At 52.0% G+C, this 20,011-nt stretch overlaps 1 protein-coding gene across 5 annotated transcripts in view; it reads left to right on the top strand.

Annotated features, from left to right (window-relative positions):
* Positions 1-10,590, top strand: part of ERMARD (ER membrane associated RNA degradation) — a 27,164-nt gene extending 16,574 nt beyond the window's left edge. For 4 of the 5 annotated variants that reach the window (XM_042940333.1, XM_042940329.1, XM_042940332.1 and 1 more), the window contains 8 exons: positions 261-329; positions 1,666-1,839; positions 4,932-5,015; positions 6,685-6,758; positions 7,280-7,405; positions 7,733-7,951; positions 8,857-8,970; positions 10,402-10,590. In XM_042940333.1, the coding sequence (XP_042796267.1) occupies positions 261-329; positions 1,666-1,839; positions 4,932-5,015; positions 6,685-6,758; positions 7,280-7,405; positions 7,733-7,951; positions 8,857-8,970; positions 10,402-10,585 (1,044 nt within the window). In that variant the 3' untranslated portion in view covers positions 10,586-10,590. The remainder of the gene's footprint in view (positions 1-260; positions 330-1,665; positions 1,840-4,931; positions 5,016-6,684; positions 6,759-7,279; positions 7,406-7,732; positions 7,952-8,856; positions 8,971-10,401) is intronic. The other variant, XM_042940331.1, reaches the window with a different exon arrangement.
* The last annotated feature ends 9,421 nt before the right edge of the window (positions 10,591-20,011 follow it).

Consider the following 20,011-nt stretch of genomic DNA (forward strand, 5'->3'; position numbering starts at 1 on the left):
GTTAAGATATATATACATTCATATCTATTCCTAAAGTCATTATACTGGTTAAGAAAAGCTTTCTTTAACGGGTGGCTGCCATGTTTTTAAGACTGTCCTTGTTACATTTAACTTGCTTTGTGCTTACGTAGCATGTCGTACCAAAGATACATCTCCTTGGATGCTGAAGGTACTGTGTGTGTGTGTGTGTGTGTGTGTGTGTGTGTGTGTGTGCACGCGCGTGTACTAATTAATCCATATATTTATTTTTGGTCTTTTAGATATTGGCAAAGCACTTGAATGATGGTAAACTCAATCAACTTCCTCTTTTCCTTGGAGAGCCTGCAATGGTAAAATTCTAGGCCTTTTCTGATCCAATATTCTTATATCTATGGGTGTGATTAGCACTTCTCCAAAGTGAAGTTAATTTTGACCTGTGACGTGCTCCCCAAAGTGCTTCTGAGCCACTCCTGCGCCGTGTCAACTTGACATGTGTCACAGACACTTGCTAGGCTGTGACTGCAGCTCTGGGGCCTGGCTTCTGGCTGGTTATCTAAGACCCGCTTTCCAAAGTATATTCGGGTCTGTTGTGTGGTGTGGGCTGCTGGGGGAGCCAGGTTTGCCTTGTGAACAGCGGCAGAAGTCAGGTGTGACTAGTGAGTGTGCAAGTGTGCATGTTGGAAGAGGACAGAGAATTATGTAGAGCCATTTCCTGTTACCAATTTTTTTTTTTTTTTTTACTTCATGAAGCTACTATAGTGGCTACTTTGGACTGTAAGTAGAATTTTTTATTCCTTTTTTTAACTTAAAAAATGTTTATTTATGTTTGAGAGAGAGAGTGCAAGCAAGGGAGAGGCAGAGAGAGCGGGAGACAGAGGACCCACTCTGCTGCCAGCACAGAGCCCGGCGTGGGGCTCGAACCCACGAACTGTGAGATCCTGATCTGAGCTGAAGTCGGATGCTTCACTGATTGAGCCACCGGGCGCCCCTGTATTTGTTCCTTTAACTGAGAGTTTTGCAGCCTGGATTCTAGTCCCTGTGGGACATTAGTGAGACTCTGTGTGCTCTTGGGGCATCATTTCTGCCGCCAGGATGTTAGGATGATTGAGCTAGTTTATCCGCCGTTTGTTTCCATCCTCAATCTTTGTGACTCTTCTGTCCACTGGCAGTTTTTTGTCTTTCTGTGTCCCCCCTGCCCCGGTGCTGTTGAGAAAGAAGCTGCTGTCTTCGTCAAGCTTCATGGAGGAGGAGGCCATGATGGGAGAGAGGGCGCTGGGAGGGAGCGGCCCCAGGCGGGGGGGAAGTGGGGGCTGTATTCACGGGGGAACAGCGGTGCTTGCTCGGTGGAAGGCAAATTCGCTTCCAGGTGTGGACGCCTCAGCCCCTTGGCTCAGGGCCAACAGGAGTGAGACGGGGGGTGGCCTACGGCGCTGGAGCTGGCCTCTTGTCGCTGTGGCCAGGCAGACGGGCCACGGGCAGAGTTAGAGGCCCGGGGGCCCCCAGCCGGAGGCCCGCACGTACCTGGGCGCCACTAGCGAGGACTCCGGTCTGGAAGCTCGGTTTTCTCGTCTCTGCAAGCCAGCGCTGCTGCTCCGTGACCGTCAGGATGGTCCGTCCGGGGCCTCGGTGCTTTCCTTCCCTTGGTTGAGAAAGCCGACAAAGTCTCTTCTGTTCATTTTCCCAAAGGAGTTTCTTTGGGATTTCCTGAACCATCAGGAGGGTCCTCGTGTAAGAGACCATCTGAGCCACGGGGAGATCAACTTCCCCGAATTTCCAAAAGAAGCGGCGAACCAATTGCTTGCATTTTCCACCGTGCTTTTACTGCGATTCGTCGACGAAGGCCTGTTGTCAGTGCTTAAGGTAACGTACAGGGAGAAAACCGGGAGATTCGCGGTTACTCGGCTGTGAAAGAGTAGTTTGTTCTCACATGTCATTCGGCCTTAATCATCTTTTGTGGAAACGCATCTGAGGTACAGTATGCCTCCAGCAGAACCGACACTTGTGACCTACAGTTGCGTGTGCATTTGCCGCAACAAGTAGATGAGCATCATGTAATCTAAAGTAATTTAACCTAGTTCTTAAAAACGTATTTTCAACGGATAAATGTGGAGTGTGTACGTACAATGGAAAATTACTCAGCCATCAAAGAGAATGAAGTCTAGCCATTTGCAACTACGTGGATGGAACTGGAGGGTATTATGCGAAGCGAAATTAGTCAGAGAAAGACAAATATCATACGACTTCACACATGAGGGCTTTAAGACACAGAACAGACGAACACGAGGAAAGGGAAACAAAAATAATATAAAAACAGGAAGGGGGACAAAACAGAAGAGACTCTTAAATATAGGGAACAAACTGAGGATTGCTGGGAGTGGGTGGGGGGGGGATGGGCTAGATGGGGGATGGGCATTAAGGAGGGCACTTGGGATGAGCACGGGGTGTTACACATAGGGGATGAATCACTGGGATTTACTCCCGAAATCATTATTGCACTGTATGCTAACTAACTTGGATGTACATTAAAAAAAAAATGTATGCTTCACAGATACTACAAACCAGACAAGTGTAAATGGGATTAACTAAATCAGAAAATTTTACAAACGACTCAAATCGATGGGGCAGAATATTTGCATCTATCAATAAACTATAATTCTTATTTTAAAACAATTTGGGTTATTCTTATTTTAATCCTTTTTCAAATCATACATGTAACAGTTACTGTAAAAATTGTCTAAAAAGTTCCACCAAGATGGAAAGACTGACGTGAGAAGGCACTGAGGCAGGCCTTCTCCCGAGGGGACCACTGTTAGCACGAGCTGTCTGTGTCTTTCCACGAGCACAGCAGCGTGGCTCGCTGTGCAGACACGTTCTGTTCTGTAGCTAGCATTTTCACGAACAGCGTGTTACCTTATTTTTATCTGCTACTTGACATTCCATTTTTATCAGTATGCCCTTATTTACGTAAGTCGTCCTTCACTGACGGCTGAATTCTAATTTTCCCTCGTGGGGAACGCTCCTAATTATAATGTCTGAAGGAGACTGTTCATTTGGACACTTGTGTAAGTGACTTTATGAAAGTGAAGTTCTGAACCAGAAGGTACCGGTGAGACTTTGTTTTTATCTTCTTGTATTTTGGGGGTGACTTGACTATCTTTTCTTGTGGCTGTTGGAAGTGTGTAGTTCTTTTGTGAACTGTTAATGTTTTTTTCCATTTTGTGCTTCTCCCCACTGGTTTATTAGCCGTGTGCGCCTTCTCCAGTGTGCCTGTTGCTGCCTACTTCAGTTTTGAGGTTTTTTTCATTTTGGCTTATGCATTTGGAATTATTCTTAAAAAATCCTTTGCTTTCCAAAATTATAAACATATTTACACATTTCCCTAGTAACTTTACAGACCCCCCCCCCCCCATGTAGGTCTTTTGATCCAGCTGGAACTTACTTCATCTGGGAGTGAGAGAATCAAGATTTACTTGTTTTTGTTTTTTGTTTTCTTGGCCCTTTTTCTTTGACAAGTCACTTCCAAGGTGGCCCAGCAGCATTTAGGAGACAGCATCTCTGTGCTGTGTGCAGTGGCCTTGGTCTTCGGTGCTCGGGGTGTATCTGTACTGACCTTCGTGATGGAGCTGGGCACCTGTAGGGTTACTTTCCCATCTGTCTTACCTTGTAGAGTTTCCCTGCCTCCTCTCTACTTAGTATTGCAGCCAAACTTGTGTAATTACACAACAAACACAAAGCCTAAGACTAACTAGGCAACAAACAGGAATGAGATGATGGGTTAACGTAGGGATATTTGATGTTTTTTTATAATGAACGTTATTCCCCAACGCGGTGTCTCCACGTCCTCAGCCTCCCCTCCCCAAGCCTCCCCCGAGTGGCAGTGCCATCCCAAGGCCAGAGTCCTCTCTTTGCGTGACCGCACGCCGTGTTCCGTCCTCCACCCGAGCGTATGTCCTGACGCATTTCTCCCTGCACCGTGTGCACCTGCTGGGCTGAGCTGCTCCCCCGCCCCCCGCCTACCCTCCACCTGCCCTCCCCGCGATGGCCCCTCTGTTTTCTTGTCTGCACGGCTGCCAGAGCGATCCTCCACACGCCCCCTCCTCGTGTCCACCGCCCTCCCGCTGCCGCGTCCCCTCTGAGGAGAAGCCGTGTGCTCTGGTGACTGCCGGGCCCCAGGGCCTCTGTGGCTCATCACTGATCTTTCCACGTGGGAATCGTGGCTGTCCGTGGGTCTTGTGCACGTGGCCCAGAACTCCATCAGCTGTGTGTAGGACTTGGGTCTTCGAGCGAATGACAGGGTCAGCATATTTCTTCATGTAACTTACGTCTGGCTACTTGGCGACTTGTTTTGTGGCGTTGAGAATTCTGGGCGGTTAGAGCTTTTGTGCGGGGAAGCTGTTCATTGATTATTGGTGTGTTAAATTAGTCAGCAGGCGACTCACTGACTTGTTTCTGATGGTTTTTAGTCAGCCAGCTTGGAGTTTCTGGTTACACGGTTACGTCAGCTGTAAATAATGTTATTTTACTATTTTCTTCAATGTTTGTGTGTTTAGTAATTAAGTATTCATAGTGATATAACTTTTGGTTGTACTGATTTTTAATGTCTAGACTCCCATTCTGGTTTCTTACGAGAAGTTCTTACGTTCCCAGTTGTTTGGAATCGTTTTCTTCTTTCTCACTTATTTCTAGCGTCCTTGATCGTGAACAAAGAGCAGACGTGGCCTTTGTTATTTATCATTGCTAATTGGCTTCATTTAAAAAAATCGTGTTGGTTATGGTTTGACTGCTGCCTCGAACCTGTTTTAATGAAGAGTCTTGCTCTGTTACAGCTGAGTGGGATTCTGTGAAGGAAGTTAATGGGAAATTGGGACTCCCGTGTGATTAGCATTCAGTAGAAGAAAAGTACAGGCCTGACCAGACGTCATCCTAACCGAGGTCTGTTTTCTCTGAACCAGGAAAAGGCGGCGATAAGGTCACTGGTCGGTCTCGCCGAAAGCTACCGTGCTCACGTCCACCCGGTATCTCAGCTGAGAAAACAGGTGAGTCGCGCGCAGGCCTCCGGGAGGGGCGCACGCGCGGGCCCCTGCAGCAGAGCCTTTGTGGGCCCCAGGTGGCTCCGTCCTCTGAACCTCCTGTTCCGCTTCCGGCAGTTTAAGGCATTGGAGTGTTTGTTTCTTCAGGCGTTTTTAGCACCTGATGCGTGGTGGTTGGATCATCGTGGGGCCCTGGTGGGCTCTTGTCGTTATTATTGCCATTGACTCAGGACCACTAACGCTTTTTGTCCGTCGGTGGCGAAGAATGGCCATGTTCCTTTACCACACAAGACCAGCTTTTGTCCGCTCCTAAATTAAAGCAAGCAAAGCACAAACCTGAGAGCGGCTCCGCCAGGAAGTTCCAGTGTGGAAACTGGCTTCGGCACTTTACCTCAGGCACACGTAGGGGGATAGCAGTGTGGCACGGGGGCAAGAACGGGGTCGCCTCCGAGAACATCATGATCGTGACAGTTGTGCACTTAGAAATTCATCGGTGAGATTGGCCTCTCAACGGAAGCTATAAAATCCGCACGTAAGGGGTTTAGAGAGAGATTTGCACTGGCAGCTGGAGGGAACTCTGTCCACCAATCTGTGACGTCCCAAGAAAAACAGTGTCACTTCCGAGGGGTTGTCGGCAGTCGACGTGAGGGGTGTGCTACCATGCTGGGGCCACGTGAGAGAATTCAGCCCGAATAGCTGGGTCCGGTGGGTTCTAGTTTGGCAGCGAGACGTCGGGCTGACAAAGCCGCACCGCCCACTCAGCCTGCCTGTCGTGGCTCTGAGCTTCCCAACAACAAGAGTCGCTGGCAGGGAGGCCACCGGAAGCTGCCCGCAGGACTCCACACGCAGAGACAGGAGGGAGGGAGGTCCCGGAAGGAGGAGAGGCCTCAGGAAGGCAGGCTTTGTCCGTGGACCTCCGCGGCTGAATCTCCAGCCCCACGAGGCCCCCTTGCTCCTCGGCTGCTGCTTCCGTGGCCCCTCCGTGCCCCACAGTGGGCGTTTCAGACGATCACCCTTTCCTGCAGCCTCTTATTCCTGCTGTCCATTGTTTATCCGTTTTTCATTAGGCAGTCTTGTATCCTGTCCCTTGTAGGGTCATTGCTTGCTTATTATTGCCGCATAAATTACCCGCATTCAGTGGCGTCAACAGCAGTGTGTAACCTGCTCCCACTTTCATGCATCGGAAGTCTGGGCTCCGCTGGCTCGGTGCTCCGTGTGAGGGGATGAGAAGTTGGTGCCGGGCTTCCCGATTGCTGGCTTCCCCAGGAGAGGCCCAGCCCTCTGTGACCTGTCGTGCAGAGTCACACAGCCTAACTTCTGCTGTGTTGTCTGGGTGAAGGCCACTCACTGCAGCGAGTCCTGACTCCGCGATGGAGGAGAATTGTCGACCTCGGCTCTCAAATGAGAGGCGCCAAAAGAGTTGGGGATAAGTTTTACAACTGGTCCAGGTGTTAGCTACCTTCCAATCCCCTGTTGACTTCACCGGCCTTCCCTTGTCTGATTCTGTGGAATAGCCGAGCCCTGCCATCTAGTTTTAAAATGTAAGATCCGTAACAATTTTACCAACATGCATCTTCCGGAACGCTGTTGGTTGCTACGTCTGTAGCAGTTTGCAAACGTGTTTTCCAGGCCGTTCTATAAAAGCTTTAAGGGCAACAGGGTATTTTCCTTGCAGGTGCTGAGCTGTGAGAAGAGCCTCGGGGCTTGGCCCCTCCTGTCTTTGCCCACAGAAGCCGAGGAGGCTGCCAGGTGAGTTCCATCCTGGGGCCCCTGCGAACGCCAGCCTCGAGAGGTGTGCTGGCCGAGTGCGGGGGGGAGGTGGGGTGTGTGTGCTCGGGGGGATCACCGATTGCGGGGGCGGGGGGTGGGTGGGACGATGACCGAGTGCTGGGGGGGGTGACGTGGGGGGAGGGGGAACGACTGAGTGCAGGGCGGGTCAGAGTGAGCCTCGGTCTCTGCACGGGGCGGGGGGCCTCAGTCTCTGCACGGGGGGGGGGGGGGGGGGGGGGGGTGCGTGGAGAGGTCGCTTGGAGTCAGGATGTAGCAGGTCCCAGGTTCTCCTGGAGAACACACGGGTGACCTGTCCCTTTTGTGAGCAGTCGTACTGTGCTCGTACCACTGCCTCCACGGAGCCTGTTTTCTTTGATGTTTGGGGAAACTAAATTGCAGATGAAGTGCTTTGCTCAGTGAACCACTGAAATAATCATCGCGCACGGGCACTGATTGGCATTTAATCGTCGTCCTGTATCTTTAAATATTCTGTCTTTCAGATTAGAAGGTCATTCTGAGACCGATGCCTGCAACTCTTTACTGACAGAAATCATGTCTGAGCTGTGTCACCACCTGCCTGAGGATCACCGTGTCGCTAGGGACTTGGACAGCCTTCCTGCTGAGAAGTGAGCGTCTGGGAGTTGTTGAATCGTGGTCCCAGGCTCCGCCGTTGTGTGTGTCTCCAACTGGGCGAGCTTGTGGCGGCATCAGATCCCACGGTGGTTGTGCCGCCAGGGGAGCGGGGAGATGAGCCTCGACGGGCTTGTGCGCGTGCGCTGTGCCTGACGAGCCGGCCCTGTGCCCCGTCCCCCTCAGTCCAGCATGTGTGTCGCCTGCCGTGTGTCATGTTGGCCTAGGCACGGTGCACGACTGGCCACGCTCTCCGGAAGCTGACCTTCCAGGGAGCCCGGGCGGCGCACGTGCCCCGTGAGAACTCGCGCTCTAATCCCCAGGTGGCCCCAGGTGATCCGTGAACTCTGCGGCACCCCCGTGCCAACTCTGTTCTGTCCCAGAACCGTTCTGGAAGTGCTCACTGTCCTCCGAAACATCACCGCACACTGTGCCCGCGTGTCCAGCCAGGTCGCCGCCTCCGCGGAGCTGAGACAGAGGCAGTGGGTGGAACGGAGGCTGCGCTCCCGGCAGAGACAGACGTATCTGCACATGCTGAGTAGGTGTGTGGCTCGCCGTCCCGGGTCCCTGTTGGGCAGGAGTTCTCTCGGGATGCGGTTCTGATGCTTTTTCAGAAAGTTCTGGCACATGTGATTTTAAACACTATTGCAATTTGGGCATATGAGAATATGGGTGTTACCAACCCGAAAGAATATTCGGATTTTAAATATTAACAGCAGGTCAACCTGGGTGCGTCTGCCTTCTGGTGTCTTCACCTGTGTGTATTTCAGGACGTGTTCCATCCTTAGGAAATTACAGTTTTGGACAGATTACTAGAGCTTTGGGTTGAGTGGCATCTGTGTCTCGAACACTTTTAACAGGTGTTCCCTGGCTGCTTCTGAAAGGTAACACGCAGTTTCACTCTTAGCAGCAGTCCGTAAGGTGGCTGTTATATGTACGTCCTTCCCCAAATGGTGTATTCGAGAAAGTGCTTTTCCAGCCTCATGGGCGAGATAGTATCTTACTTTGATTGTAGTGTCTTTGAGTCCTGGAGACGTTGCCCACGTCTTCACGTTACAGCCATAGGCGTATTTCTTCTTGTGAGAGTCCCTTGCCAAACATCAGACTAGAAGTAAGATGCTGGCCGGTGGCACAGAGACCCGGGGCCGGTGGAAGCACGGGGTGTGGAGCCTGCCAGCAAGTCCTGCTCCTGGGCAGCTGGGCACCGTCCTGCTGGGGACCAGCCTCCTGAGAGGCTGCTCCCGAGGCGGGGCGGGGCGGGCAGGTGGCGGCAGCAAAGGGGTGGGGGGGGGGCACACGGGGAAACCGCCACAGAGGCAGCCTCCTCTTGAGAGGTTTGCATTTCAGTTCCCTTGAAAAGAAAAAAGTATTGAAAAAGGGTTTGCATTCATGAAAGTGAAAAATACTTTCGTTTGTCAAATTTTAACTGTTTGTTGTCTGTTTTTAGTATTAAGCTTCTGTCTCCTGTGCTTTACCTGATTTTACTGCTGATTGCGCTGGAATTGGTCAACATTCATGTGGTTCATGGAAAAAATACTTGCGAATATCAACAGTATCTAAAGTAAGTATGTCCTGCCTATGAGAAATGAAACTATGTCTTGGTAATTCTCAGCAATTTTCACTTCTATTGGTTATTTGCCTTGATACATTTTTTTTAAAACCCCACAGTCTTGGTTGGCTCTTCGCCGTTTTTCTCTGTGGACTTTGGTGCAAGTTTGTGAACCTTTCAAACTAACACCGTGTAGGCTCACTTCAGAAAATTTATGTGACGCACTTGTGAGTGCTTTCAGAATTCCTTACTCTGTGTAGCGACACCACCCAGGGACGGGTATTGCTGATAGTTTGGAGGTAACACGTACCTCGTGTTTACGACGGATATGAGGGGTGCCTGGGTGGCTCGGTTGAGCGTGTGACCACGCCCCAGGTCATGATCTCACGGTTCGTGAGTTCGAGCCCCACATCGGGCGCTCTGCTGTCAGTGTGGAGCCTGCTTCGGATCCTCTGTTCTCCTCTCTGTCTGCCTCTCCTCTGCTTGTTCTGCCTCTCTGTCTCTTTCAGAATAAATAAATAAACTTAAAAAATTAAAAAAAAATGATCATGAAAACATGACTGACGTTTTCTTAAAGAATCATGGAACCCAAGTGGGAACAAGGGCAGCAGACTTGCAGAATGTTAATGACTGGTGGCTTTAGCACTGCTGATGCTCTGGGCTGGGGGGTCCTCTGCGGTGGCTGTGTGGATACGCAGGGCGGGAGCGGCGCCCCGGGATAGCCATAAGTGGTGTAGACATCCCCAGATACAGTGTCCTCCCCAACTGAGAACCACTCTCTAGACGAAGCATCTGTGGATTTTTATTGCATTATTCTTTTAACTTCTAAGTTTGAAAATACTTGGAGTTAGACTCTGGAGAACATCTTAGACTACTTGGCAGACTGGAGAGAACTTGGGAAATACAAGCGTGACTGATTCCTCTCAGTCGGGAGGAGGGATGTGGACAGTTTGGTAAAAACGCATGTCAGTGCTGCCAGAGCGGAAGGTGTGCAGCTGTAGGGCTCGTCGCGAGGGCAGGCGCCGGGTGCACAGGAGCCCAGGACTGAGTGCAGCCCGCACGCGGGGCCCTGGGGCTCGCCTGTTCCCCGTTACGTGCATGTGTGTTTATCACGTGGCATTTAATCCATGTGGACTCTAACACCCTTTCTGGAACTCAGTTCTGTCTCCTAAAACCATTTCGCCGGAGCTGAGAGTAAGTTTGAAAAGGCCCCCGGGTGTGTAAAACTCGCGGGAGTCCAGCCCCCTCTCCAGTCGGGAGGCGTCTCGGCATCTCCCTCTGACTCCTGTGCTCCCATTTCCGTTCTGCATGTACTTCTCTCTCTCGAGTTTGCAGACAGAAATTAAGTACAATAGTTTGAATCCCAAAAGGAAGAGAGTGCGTTTAAATCATTGGTGCATTTTATGATAGAATAAAGGAGTTCATTTCTTTTTATTAAAACAGGTTCTTAAAGTCGATCTTGCAGTACACGGAGAACCTGGTGGTTTACACCAGCCAAGAGAGGAACAAGTGGAATGAAGCGATCATTCTTACGCGTACAGCTCTGTTGAAAATTTGGACTTTCAGTGAGAAGAAACAGATGTTAATACATTTAGCCAGGAAATCCACAAGTAAAGGGGTTCCGTGAAAGCACTTACAGGTCAAGATGCTTTGGGCTACATCCAGAAACCCGGTCCACACAGGCTTTATTTACCTGCATGGAAATTGAAAATCCAAAGGTAGGGTGGTTTCCAGGGTCTGTTTGATCAGGGATCCAGTTCCGTTTCTCTGCGGTTTTCTGACTTGCTGTTCCTGAGTCGGTGTGAACCTCAGGCTGGGTCCCATCCTGAAACCAAGTGGCCATGGCAGTTTGGTGCCCCTCACCCCCCCCCCCCCCCGCCATGACACAGTGTCCAGGGGCGGGGGGTGCTTTTCACCCCATGTCACCCAGAGAACTCTTGAAAACTGTCACTGTGGCCAGGACCCTGCCACCGTCTGTACTCACTGGCCAAGCTGTGTAGGTGTCCAGTCCTGAGCAACCACCGGGACACAGAGAGCGAGCTTGGGCCAGTCTGGCCTCATCCCCGGAGCTGGGAGTGAGGTTGGACGATCCAGGTCCCATGGGAAGGGTCAGGAGGAACAGCTCCTGGGAGGTACGCCAGGCAGACGTGGGCGCCGGGCAGCACGTGGCTGGGAGAGCAGGAGCCCAGGCACGTGTCAGGATAAGGAGAGTCCCGTGCAAGAGCGGGCAGAGCCGGAGGGGTGAGGGACAGGGTGCAGCCACCTCAGTCCAGCCCAGAGAGCCAAGGTCTGCGCTTCTCCAGGGCTCCCTGTGCCGCTGCAGCTGTCTGACCGTCTGGCTCAGGTGGCAGCCGCAAAGCCAGCAGCCGTCAGGGCCCCCGTGAGGCTGTCCGGACCCCAGGTCTGCATGTGCGCTAGGCCACGTACAGTGAACTGTGGCCTCCTCTCTGCTTTGCAAACCTGGCCGGCAGGTTCTAACCCACAGCCCTCCAAGGAAGGACATCCAGCACGTGCGTTTCTGGCTTCTTTGCTGTCGGAGAACAGTGTCGAGGGATGATGCTGTGGGATGACAGACATTCCGGCACATTCTGTCCATCCCTTTGCCAACTCAGTACCCGCCACACCTTTTTTAAACTAAACTCCTGGGTGAAGGCAGAGCACCGAGCTTCTGCCCCTGTGAAGCATCCTCGCTGTTTGCAAGTGTAGACCCCGAATCCCACAAGTCCCCGTTTCTGCTCCTGGGATGTGTTCTTTGGCAGGTGGTCACAACCTCCCTTGGCCAGATTCTAAGTGACGATTTGTAGGAGTAACCACTCTTAACCCTGCTGATGTTGGAGCTGGACCGGAAAAGGGCAGACAAGAGAACCCATATACTTACCAAACCTGCGAAGGAATAGGTGGGGCCTGTGCACTTGGTGATCTGCAGAAGTTGGTATTAAAAATCCCCTTTTCTCCAGCACATTCCGTGTTCCTCTGCCCTTAGCCACTTACCTGGTAGGGTGGCCCAGGCTGCTTTCCCGAAGGGTTTCTCTCAAGTCTTTCTGGTTTTGCCAACTAGTTTCCCACCGGCTCTGATCCCTGGACGTGGGAATACTCGGAGGTTCCCCAGATGACCCCTCGATTCCAGACACACTCGTCCCTGCTCTCCTGTCTGGCAGCACGCCTGTCCCTAAGCGAGTGAGGAGCAGTCGCCCACACCGTCACGGTCAACCCCTCTTGGCCTTTTTGTTTATTGACACGAGGCATCTGGGGGAGACGGGTGGCCTCTCAGCCTGCAGGCCAGTGGGGCACCCGTGGAATCTGTGGAAGCTTCTCAGGAACCTTCCAGCCAGCACAGTCCAGAATTACGAGACAGGCTAGTGGCTCAGGTACTGTAACGAGAGGAACCGTTCCCATCGCTCGTGCTTCCGCCACCTGTGTGCTGGCAGTGAGACGCGCTGTAAGCTGAGTGGCAGTTCGGGGCATGAGGCCCATCTGGGGGGACAGCAGCCCCACGAGGCACGGCTGCCAGCCAGTGTAGATGCGTCTGTCCCCCGCCACGTCCTCCAGCTGGCCGCTTCGCAGTGTGCGGCGGGTGTGGTCCACGGGCCTCCTTGCTGGGCTTCTCGGAAGCAGTGCTGTCAGAACGACGGCAGTGAGGGAGGCTTTGTGAGCCCGCTGACTGAGAGCAGTCACGTCCAGGGACAGGCCATTGCGTCCCCGGGTGCCGGTGGTGGGCTCCCGTGTGGGGTACGGCCTCTGCCCACAGCTCTTCTCAGGAGGCCTAAGCACTTCCCTCTTCCACGGTCCTTGTCCAGAGCTTAGACACCACTTGCCACCGATTTTCCAGTCTTACTCCGTCACGGACCGTCTAGCCAAGTGCTTTCTCGTTGCCTGTTTTCCTGTAGCTCCGTCCTCCTGGCTCCGCTGTGTCCAGGTAACTTGGACAACTGTGTGTGGTGCCTGTCCTGGTAGGGCCCCCTCCCAGGCACGCGCCCCTAGCGTTCTGGGACAGAACCGTGGTAGTTGTTCTGCAGATAACGCCTAAGGCCGCGCTTTGCCACGGGACACGTGGCGATCCTCCCTTAGGGTCACCCTTGAGGCTGTGATGCTACAACTTTCATCTTTAGTTGGTGTCAGTCGTCTTGTACAGAGATCAAGTAGGACCTTCTCACATCGGGCGTCTGATCAGTGGAAACTCCGGGAGACTGTGGGTACCTGACGAAGGGCCGGTGTAGCAGGGTAGGTGCTCTGGGATCTGAACCATTTGCGTGTGCAGCCTGTGCCCTTGGGACACGCTCGAGCCTGTGTGTGTGTGTGTGTGTGTGTGTGTGTGTGTGTGTGAGAGAGAGAGAGACTTCTGTCTAGTGGTGAAGTGCCCCAGCAGCTGCCCGGCCTAATGATACAAAGGGTCAGATACGCTCTGACCGGCTCCATGGCGAAGTGCAGTCTTAGTCTGTCTTGGGCTCCAGAAGAACTGCAGAATGATCACCGTGGTCCGTCCTGCTGTGGGATCCTGTCGGCACCACGGTCTGAGGGGGACAGCAGCTTTCACATCAACCTGTTGTGGAGCATTTTCTTATTCTGGACCTCCTGCGAAGCTGGCGGTTTTATAGGTTCATTTAATGTCAGAACAGCAAGGCCAAGTGTTACTCCCAGAACCCAAAAGAGGCTCCCTGCTAACTTGCTTCATTCCAGTGGCAGTGGGCATAAGACACAGAAACAGCTCTTCCCCTTGCAGGATATACTGGAACATTCCCTGATCCCTGGGTCCCTGGAACCTTCTGGACTGCGACCCCCTGCGTTCTTGTGGGTTTGTGCCCCACCCTTTGGCCTTCACGTCTTTCATCCAGACATCTGGGGTATCTCTCATTTCCTGGGTGCACACATCGTCCACGGGTGGACTGGCCCGCGGGACGGCCTTGGGCTCCAGCATGTGCTGAAGAACCGGGGAGGTGGCCCAGCCCGCACACGAGCCTGTGGAGGTGTGCTGTCTGGCCTGCTGCCGGTAGGTTTGGTAGCAGGCGGACAGGGAGGGGCCGCGGCAGGCTGCAGGCCAGAGGCCGGGCCATATTGATCTGAAGAAGCCACATCCGGGGCAGCGTCTGCAGCTGAGCTGGCCGCTCAACCCGTGGCCGCTCACCGACATCTGGCTGCCTTCTCGTAGGCCAGACAGGCACAGGTCACATGGGGACTCACCTCAGAAATTCCCATCAAAGCAATATGGCTTTTGGTTTCACCATCTTGGAGGTAAGAGGCCATGCTGTAAGTTCCCTTTTCCACTAGACCTTGAGGGCCAGGGGACCCAGCCATCCCTCTGAGAAAGAGGTTCTGGGCCTGCGAACTGGCTCAGTCCTGGGAATTTGCTGGGTGTGTGTGTGGGGTTCTCTGTTGCATGACCGTAGTGGCATCTCCGTCCACCAGACCGAGGGTGACGTCAGGAACTGCCCACGTGTTCCTGCCCGTGGAGCCCCATGGTGAGCCGGCTGCCACCACAGGTCTCTGCGGGTCTGACCACCAGCTTAGTGCTGGGACCCCGCGGCCATGGCCGGAACCGCCGTGGCCAGAACCGCGCCCATGCACACTCTTATTTTTCAGTCCTTCCGGGACCTGGTGCTCTAGGTCCTTCCCGATAAAACTGAGTAATGCAGATTGTGGCAGTTCTTCTGTCGTCCTCGCCTGAAGGGGACAGCGCTGCGGACCTGCCCGGGATGCCAGGGTCCCCTTGCCAGTGTGTTTTCTCAGTGTCTGGACGCTGCTTGTAGATGCTCTTGGCAATGTATTCCCTTCATTAACAACCAACAAAACTCAAATATTCCTGCCTCCCTGAGCTTTGGGGCCTCTTCCTCTGAAGTGTGTCAGGGAAGCTAGGTCAAGTGCGTGTGTTTGGTGCAGCCGTCGTGAAGTCTAGAACTCGGGGCCTTGTGCCTGGGTCAGTATTGTCTCTTTATCTCCCAGCACCTAGGTGTTACTGATCCCCGCGTGTGCTCCCCAGTACTCTGCCGATACAATCTGGAAAAATTCAACAGTTTTTTTTTTTGGGTGGAACTTGGTACTTTTCACTGTGCCTGCTGGGGTCGACGCACTTACCTGTGTGGGAGCAGGAAGAGGCAGAGGTGACGATCTGTGAGGGTTCCTGGCAGCAGCCTCAGGGGCGGCCAGCCTCAGGCACTGTGGGAGGACGTTCCTGCGGCCGGGGGCTCTCTGGAACTTGGGGTTGGAGGCCACCAGACCCTACCTTGTGCACCCACTACAACGGCTCTGTGTGTGATCCGTCCGGGCGCCTGCTCCCACGGCCCTGCGAGCTTCCCCAGCCTTGTGCTCTGCACACACGTGTGGGGGCACCCCCCTCTCCAACTGGAAGTGTCCTGGACGCCCACACGACCTCTCTTCCTCCCAGACTGGTACCTAGACCCTGGCCGTGTGTCTGTCCACTGCTCAGGTGTGAGGACCTGGGCAGACCACTCGGAGGACACGTTCCTGGGTGTTTTCTGGAAAGCAGGAGGAAGAGGTCAGTTTCTTAGCAGCAGAATGAGCCCCTGGACATCAGGTTTGTCCCCGCTCTTTGGGTTTGGCCAAGCGTATGGCCTTTGTTGTGCAGGCACAGAAATTTGGTTGTTGTCAGCACACCCAAGGCAGAGTCATCTTTCCCGTTAACCAAGTTCAAGTTCACAACACTAATACCAACAATGCCGATTTGTGGGTTTGCAGTTAGAAATGTTGTTCACAAAACCAGATGGCTCAAGTTTGCACGAACACAGATTGTGTCCCTGTTGTGAGGGGCTAGCGGCACCAAAGTCTGTAAAATGAGCACGTTCCTCTCCGGGTGAGTCAGTGGCGGAAGTGATGTCAGAGCGAGAGCAAGTGGAGTGAGCGTTTGTTGAAATAGATGCTGTGCGTGGATGAAACGCGCATTCCCCCCGGGGCGGACTTGGGGTGCTCCACGAGGTGGCACTTGGGTTGGTTTGGGAAAACTGAGGCTTTCAGCAGATTCATGCGGACTGGAAATAAAAAGTGTGAAAGAAAGAAGACGCTGACACTGGGTCAAGGAGGGGTCATATGTACTGGTGGCTGCCCCAGGTCTGACCCCCCACCCCCCCGTGCCCATCAAGCACCCCAGCAAAGGGCTGGCTGTGGGGCCACCTTCTGTGGAAGCCCCCACGGTCATACAGAGAAGGAAGCCGCTTCCACTTGAGTATCAGTCCTCAGCCTCCCCTAAAACAGCCTGTCATTGGGGTTCCTCATTGGCCGTGTCTGTCTGTCCCGGGGACCCCGACCCCCTGTTTCCCTAGTGCTCCTTACATCCCCATTTTCTCCCACTTGTTTGGGTTCTCACCTCCTCTATCTAGAGCTGTCCAAGGGGACTCAGTCTCTCTCACTTCATATTACCAAGAAATTAATTTTTCTCTGCTCTTACCTCCCATTAAGCTATTCCAAGGGGGAGTCTTAACTTTTCTCAAACAAGATGTCCAACCAGATTGCTTTCCTAAACCCAAGAGTTCTCTACCCAGATGAATGGCCCAGCACTCAGGAGGCACAAAAAGGTGTGATAGGATTTTGCTCTAAATTGCAAGTTATTTTCCCCACTTTTATACCGATGACTCCCAACTATCTCAAGCCCTGACCTTAAGGCAACCTTCTGCCTCCTGGACCGCTTAGCACCAGCACCCACGACGGCGTTCCTTCATGTAGCCTCCTCCTCCCTGAGTCCTCCTTGAGTGTGCTCCGTCTTGACCAAAGACACCAGCAGGATCCCAGACATCAGTGCTAGAAACTTCAGGAGCATGTGCCTGCATTCACCTCACAATTTCCCCTCCATCCCACCACCTCTGGTACTGCCCATGCCTGTCCTTACCATCTGACGGCTTGCTCGAGACCCTGGCTTCTCTCACTTCTCCAGTGCCTTCTCTGGGCCAGAGAACTATGTTCCTCAGCCACTGGTCAGGTCACGTTCTTCCTCTAAATAAACACCTTCTGTGCAAAATATCTTGGTTCCTTTGCATGGTGTCCCAGGCTCTCCACGTTGCCACCACGTGTGGGAACGTATCTCCCAGATCACTTCCTTGTGCACGGGCATTTCCGCGAGTGAGAACAGGAGTTGGCACCATGGAAAGTAAGGAACAACTTCTTGTTCCTTCTAATGTTCCATCACTGAGCCATGTGTCCCTTAGTGATTTCTTGTAGATATATTCTGTTAGTTAAGGAAGTTTTCTTTGGATATCTGCTTCTGGCAATGAGGGAAAGGAACTATTTTGGAAAACAGTTCCAGCTGAAAACCCCTGGGCACATACTCTGCATGGCAAAGCTGAGGGGCCAAAGAGTCCGTGTGGGACAAAATGGAGAGAGCGAGAATCCAGAGCCCTAAGAGAGTGTTGCTGATCTCGCTAAGAGGCTTGTGTGTGGAAGGCTGGGGGATCGGAGAGGAGGCTTCAGGCCACCCTGGCGGGGAGACGGGACCTCTGGGGAGCTGTGTCCTTAGTTCCTTCGTGGGTGACCTCTGACAAGGCTGTGTGACAAAGGACACACGGGGCTGGCCTCATGGCAGTGAGACCACGTGGTCACATGGGAGGGACCCTGTGCTCAAGAGGACTGACTGGGCTTGCTGCTCTGTGGTGTCATCTTCTGACACTTCTTTATCTTTGAACTTGAATTTTGTAAGTGAAGTCTGGCGGACCGTGGGCTCTGTGTGAACAGAGGAGGTACCTGTCTGCCACCCCTTGCTGCCTCGTCCACGTAACAGTCTTCGTGATGCCGCATGAACAAAATATGCCAGTGGACCCGTGATGTGCGGGGGTTCGGCGAGACTCAAAGTGGGCACAAGGTGGGTGTGTCACTGCTCCTCTGTGTCCCTGGAGGCAGGCCCACTGAGCTCCGTCGGACTGTGGAGCCTGAAGCCCCTCTCAGCTGTGGTCTGGGAGTGGACCCACCTGCCCAGGGACCCAACAGGAAGCATACCTGTGTGTGCCCCTAGAGGCGATCCCGCAGACCTCAGTCCTGGCCGTGGGCCCGGATTAGCCCGGCCGCTTGGCTCCAGCCCATCTCAGCTGCTATCTGGGGCCAGTCCTGCCGGCCCAGGGACTGCGTGGAAACCACACTGGTCTGCACACCTGGTAACAGGCCGCCATCAGCAGACCCGACTGCAGATTCCGAAGTAGGTCCTTGTCCCAAAGTGCTGAAAGTAAAAACCGTGAACCAAGAATGCTCTGCTTGGAAATGAAGAATAAATAAGGATCTACCCAGACAGACGAAAGCTGAAGGGGTCCATTATCACTGGCCCTACCTTACAAGAAATACTGAAGGGAGTTCTTCGACTGGAAACTGTGGTAAAGCCACAACTTCTAAAACTCAGTGGTAGCGGTAAATACGTAGTGAATTCAGATTCCTGTAATAGGTAACATTGGGGCATAAATCACGTAGCTTTGGTATAAAAGTTAAAAGGCAAAATAAAAATAGCTACAATAATTTGTTAATGGACACACGATTTACAAGATGTCAAATGTGACATCAGTAGCATCAGATGGGGATGAAAGTGTAGAGCTTGTGTATGATTGAATGAGGTTATTATCAGCTTGAAAGACTTATAACTATCAGCCACTTTAGGTAAGTCTTAGGGTTACCACAAAGAAATCCTCTCTAGTAGACACACAAAAGTTACAGAAAAAGGAATCAAAATAGGCTACCACAAAAAAGCCCAACAAGTCACAAAGGAAGACTGTGAGGAAGGAAGAAAAGAGTGAAAGTAGTGCAGAACCATCAGAAAACAATGAACAAAATGGCAATAGTGAGTCCTCACCTACCATTAGTTACTTTTAACGGAAGTGGGTTAAATTTTCTAACCAAAAGACACAGAATGGCCGACTGGATAAAAAAAGCAGACACCAAGATCCAACAATCTGTTGCCTACAAGAGACTCGCATTAGCTTTAAGGACACACACAGGCTGAAATGAGGGAATGGAGTGAGGTTTTCCTGCACGTGGAACCAGAGCAGGGCCGGGGTGGCTGGACTCATCAGACAAGATAGACTTTCAGATAAAATCTGTCACAAGGGTCAGAGAAGGTCATCACATAGGGATAAAGGGGGCGATTCATCAAGAGGGTTTGATCATTGTGAATACATACGCACCCAACGCTGGAACGTCTAAATACATAAAGCAAATATTAAGAGAACGAAAGGAAGAAAATCAATACAATGGTGTCAGGAGACTTTAGTGCCACTTCAACAGTGGGTACATCATCCAGACAGAAAATCAATAAGGAAACTGAGTAACAGACCAAATCGACCTAACAGGGAACATTTCGTCCAACAACAGCAGAACGCACATCCTTGTCGAGTGTCCATGTGGCGCTCTCCAGCAGAGCACATCCGGGCATCAGAGCAAGTGTCAACACATTTAAGAAGAGTGAGATCACATCAAGTACCTTTTCCAATCGGAATGTTGTGAAACTAAAAATCAACAACAGGAGGGAAACTGGAAAACTAAAAATATCTGTGGAAATTGATACACTCCTGAACCATCGATAAAGAAGACCTCAAAAAGGGAATCAAAAAGTTGTCTCAAAATCTTGAGACAAACTAAGACAGAAACGCATCATACCCCAACTTGCAAAAGCAGTTCCAAAGGGAAGTTTATAGTGATAAATGCCTACATTATGAAACAAGGTCTCCCAGAAACAACCTCACTTTACATCCCAAGGAACAAGATAAGAACAAGTACAGACTAAATCTAAACTTAGCAGAATGAAGGATAAATCAGATAGATGGAGACTGAGATGACATAGAAACAATGAAATTAAAAGTGGGTTTGTTTTTTTTTTTGAAAATCTAAACAAAATTGACAAAACTTTAGCTAGACTTACCAAGGAAGGAGGGAGGACCCAAATAAATCCTGAATGGAAGAGGAGACATTACAGCTGCTACCACTGAACTGCAGGGGGTCGTAGGAGACTGCTGTGAACAAATTGGACGACCTTGAAGAAACGGAAGGGCTCCTGGAAAGGCACAGCCTGCATAAGCGGATCAAGGCAGGCACGTTTCCTGTGACGGGCTGGGCAGGGGAGGGCGCTGACGGCTCT

This window comes from Panthera leo, chromosome B2, assembly GCF_018350215.1.
Source record: "Panthera leo isolate Ple1 chromosome B2, P.leo_Ple1_pat1.1, whole genome shotgun sequence".
NCBI lineage: Eukaryota > Metazoa > Chordata > Mammalia > Carnivora > Felidae > Panthera > Panthera leo.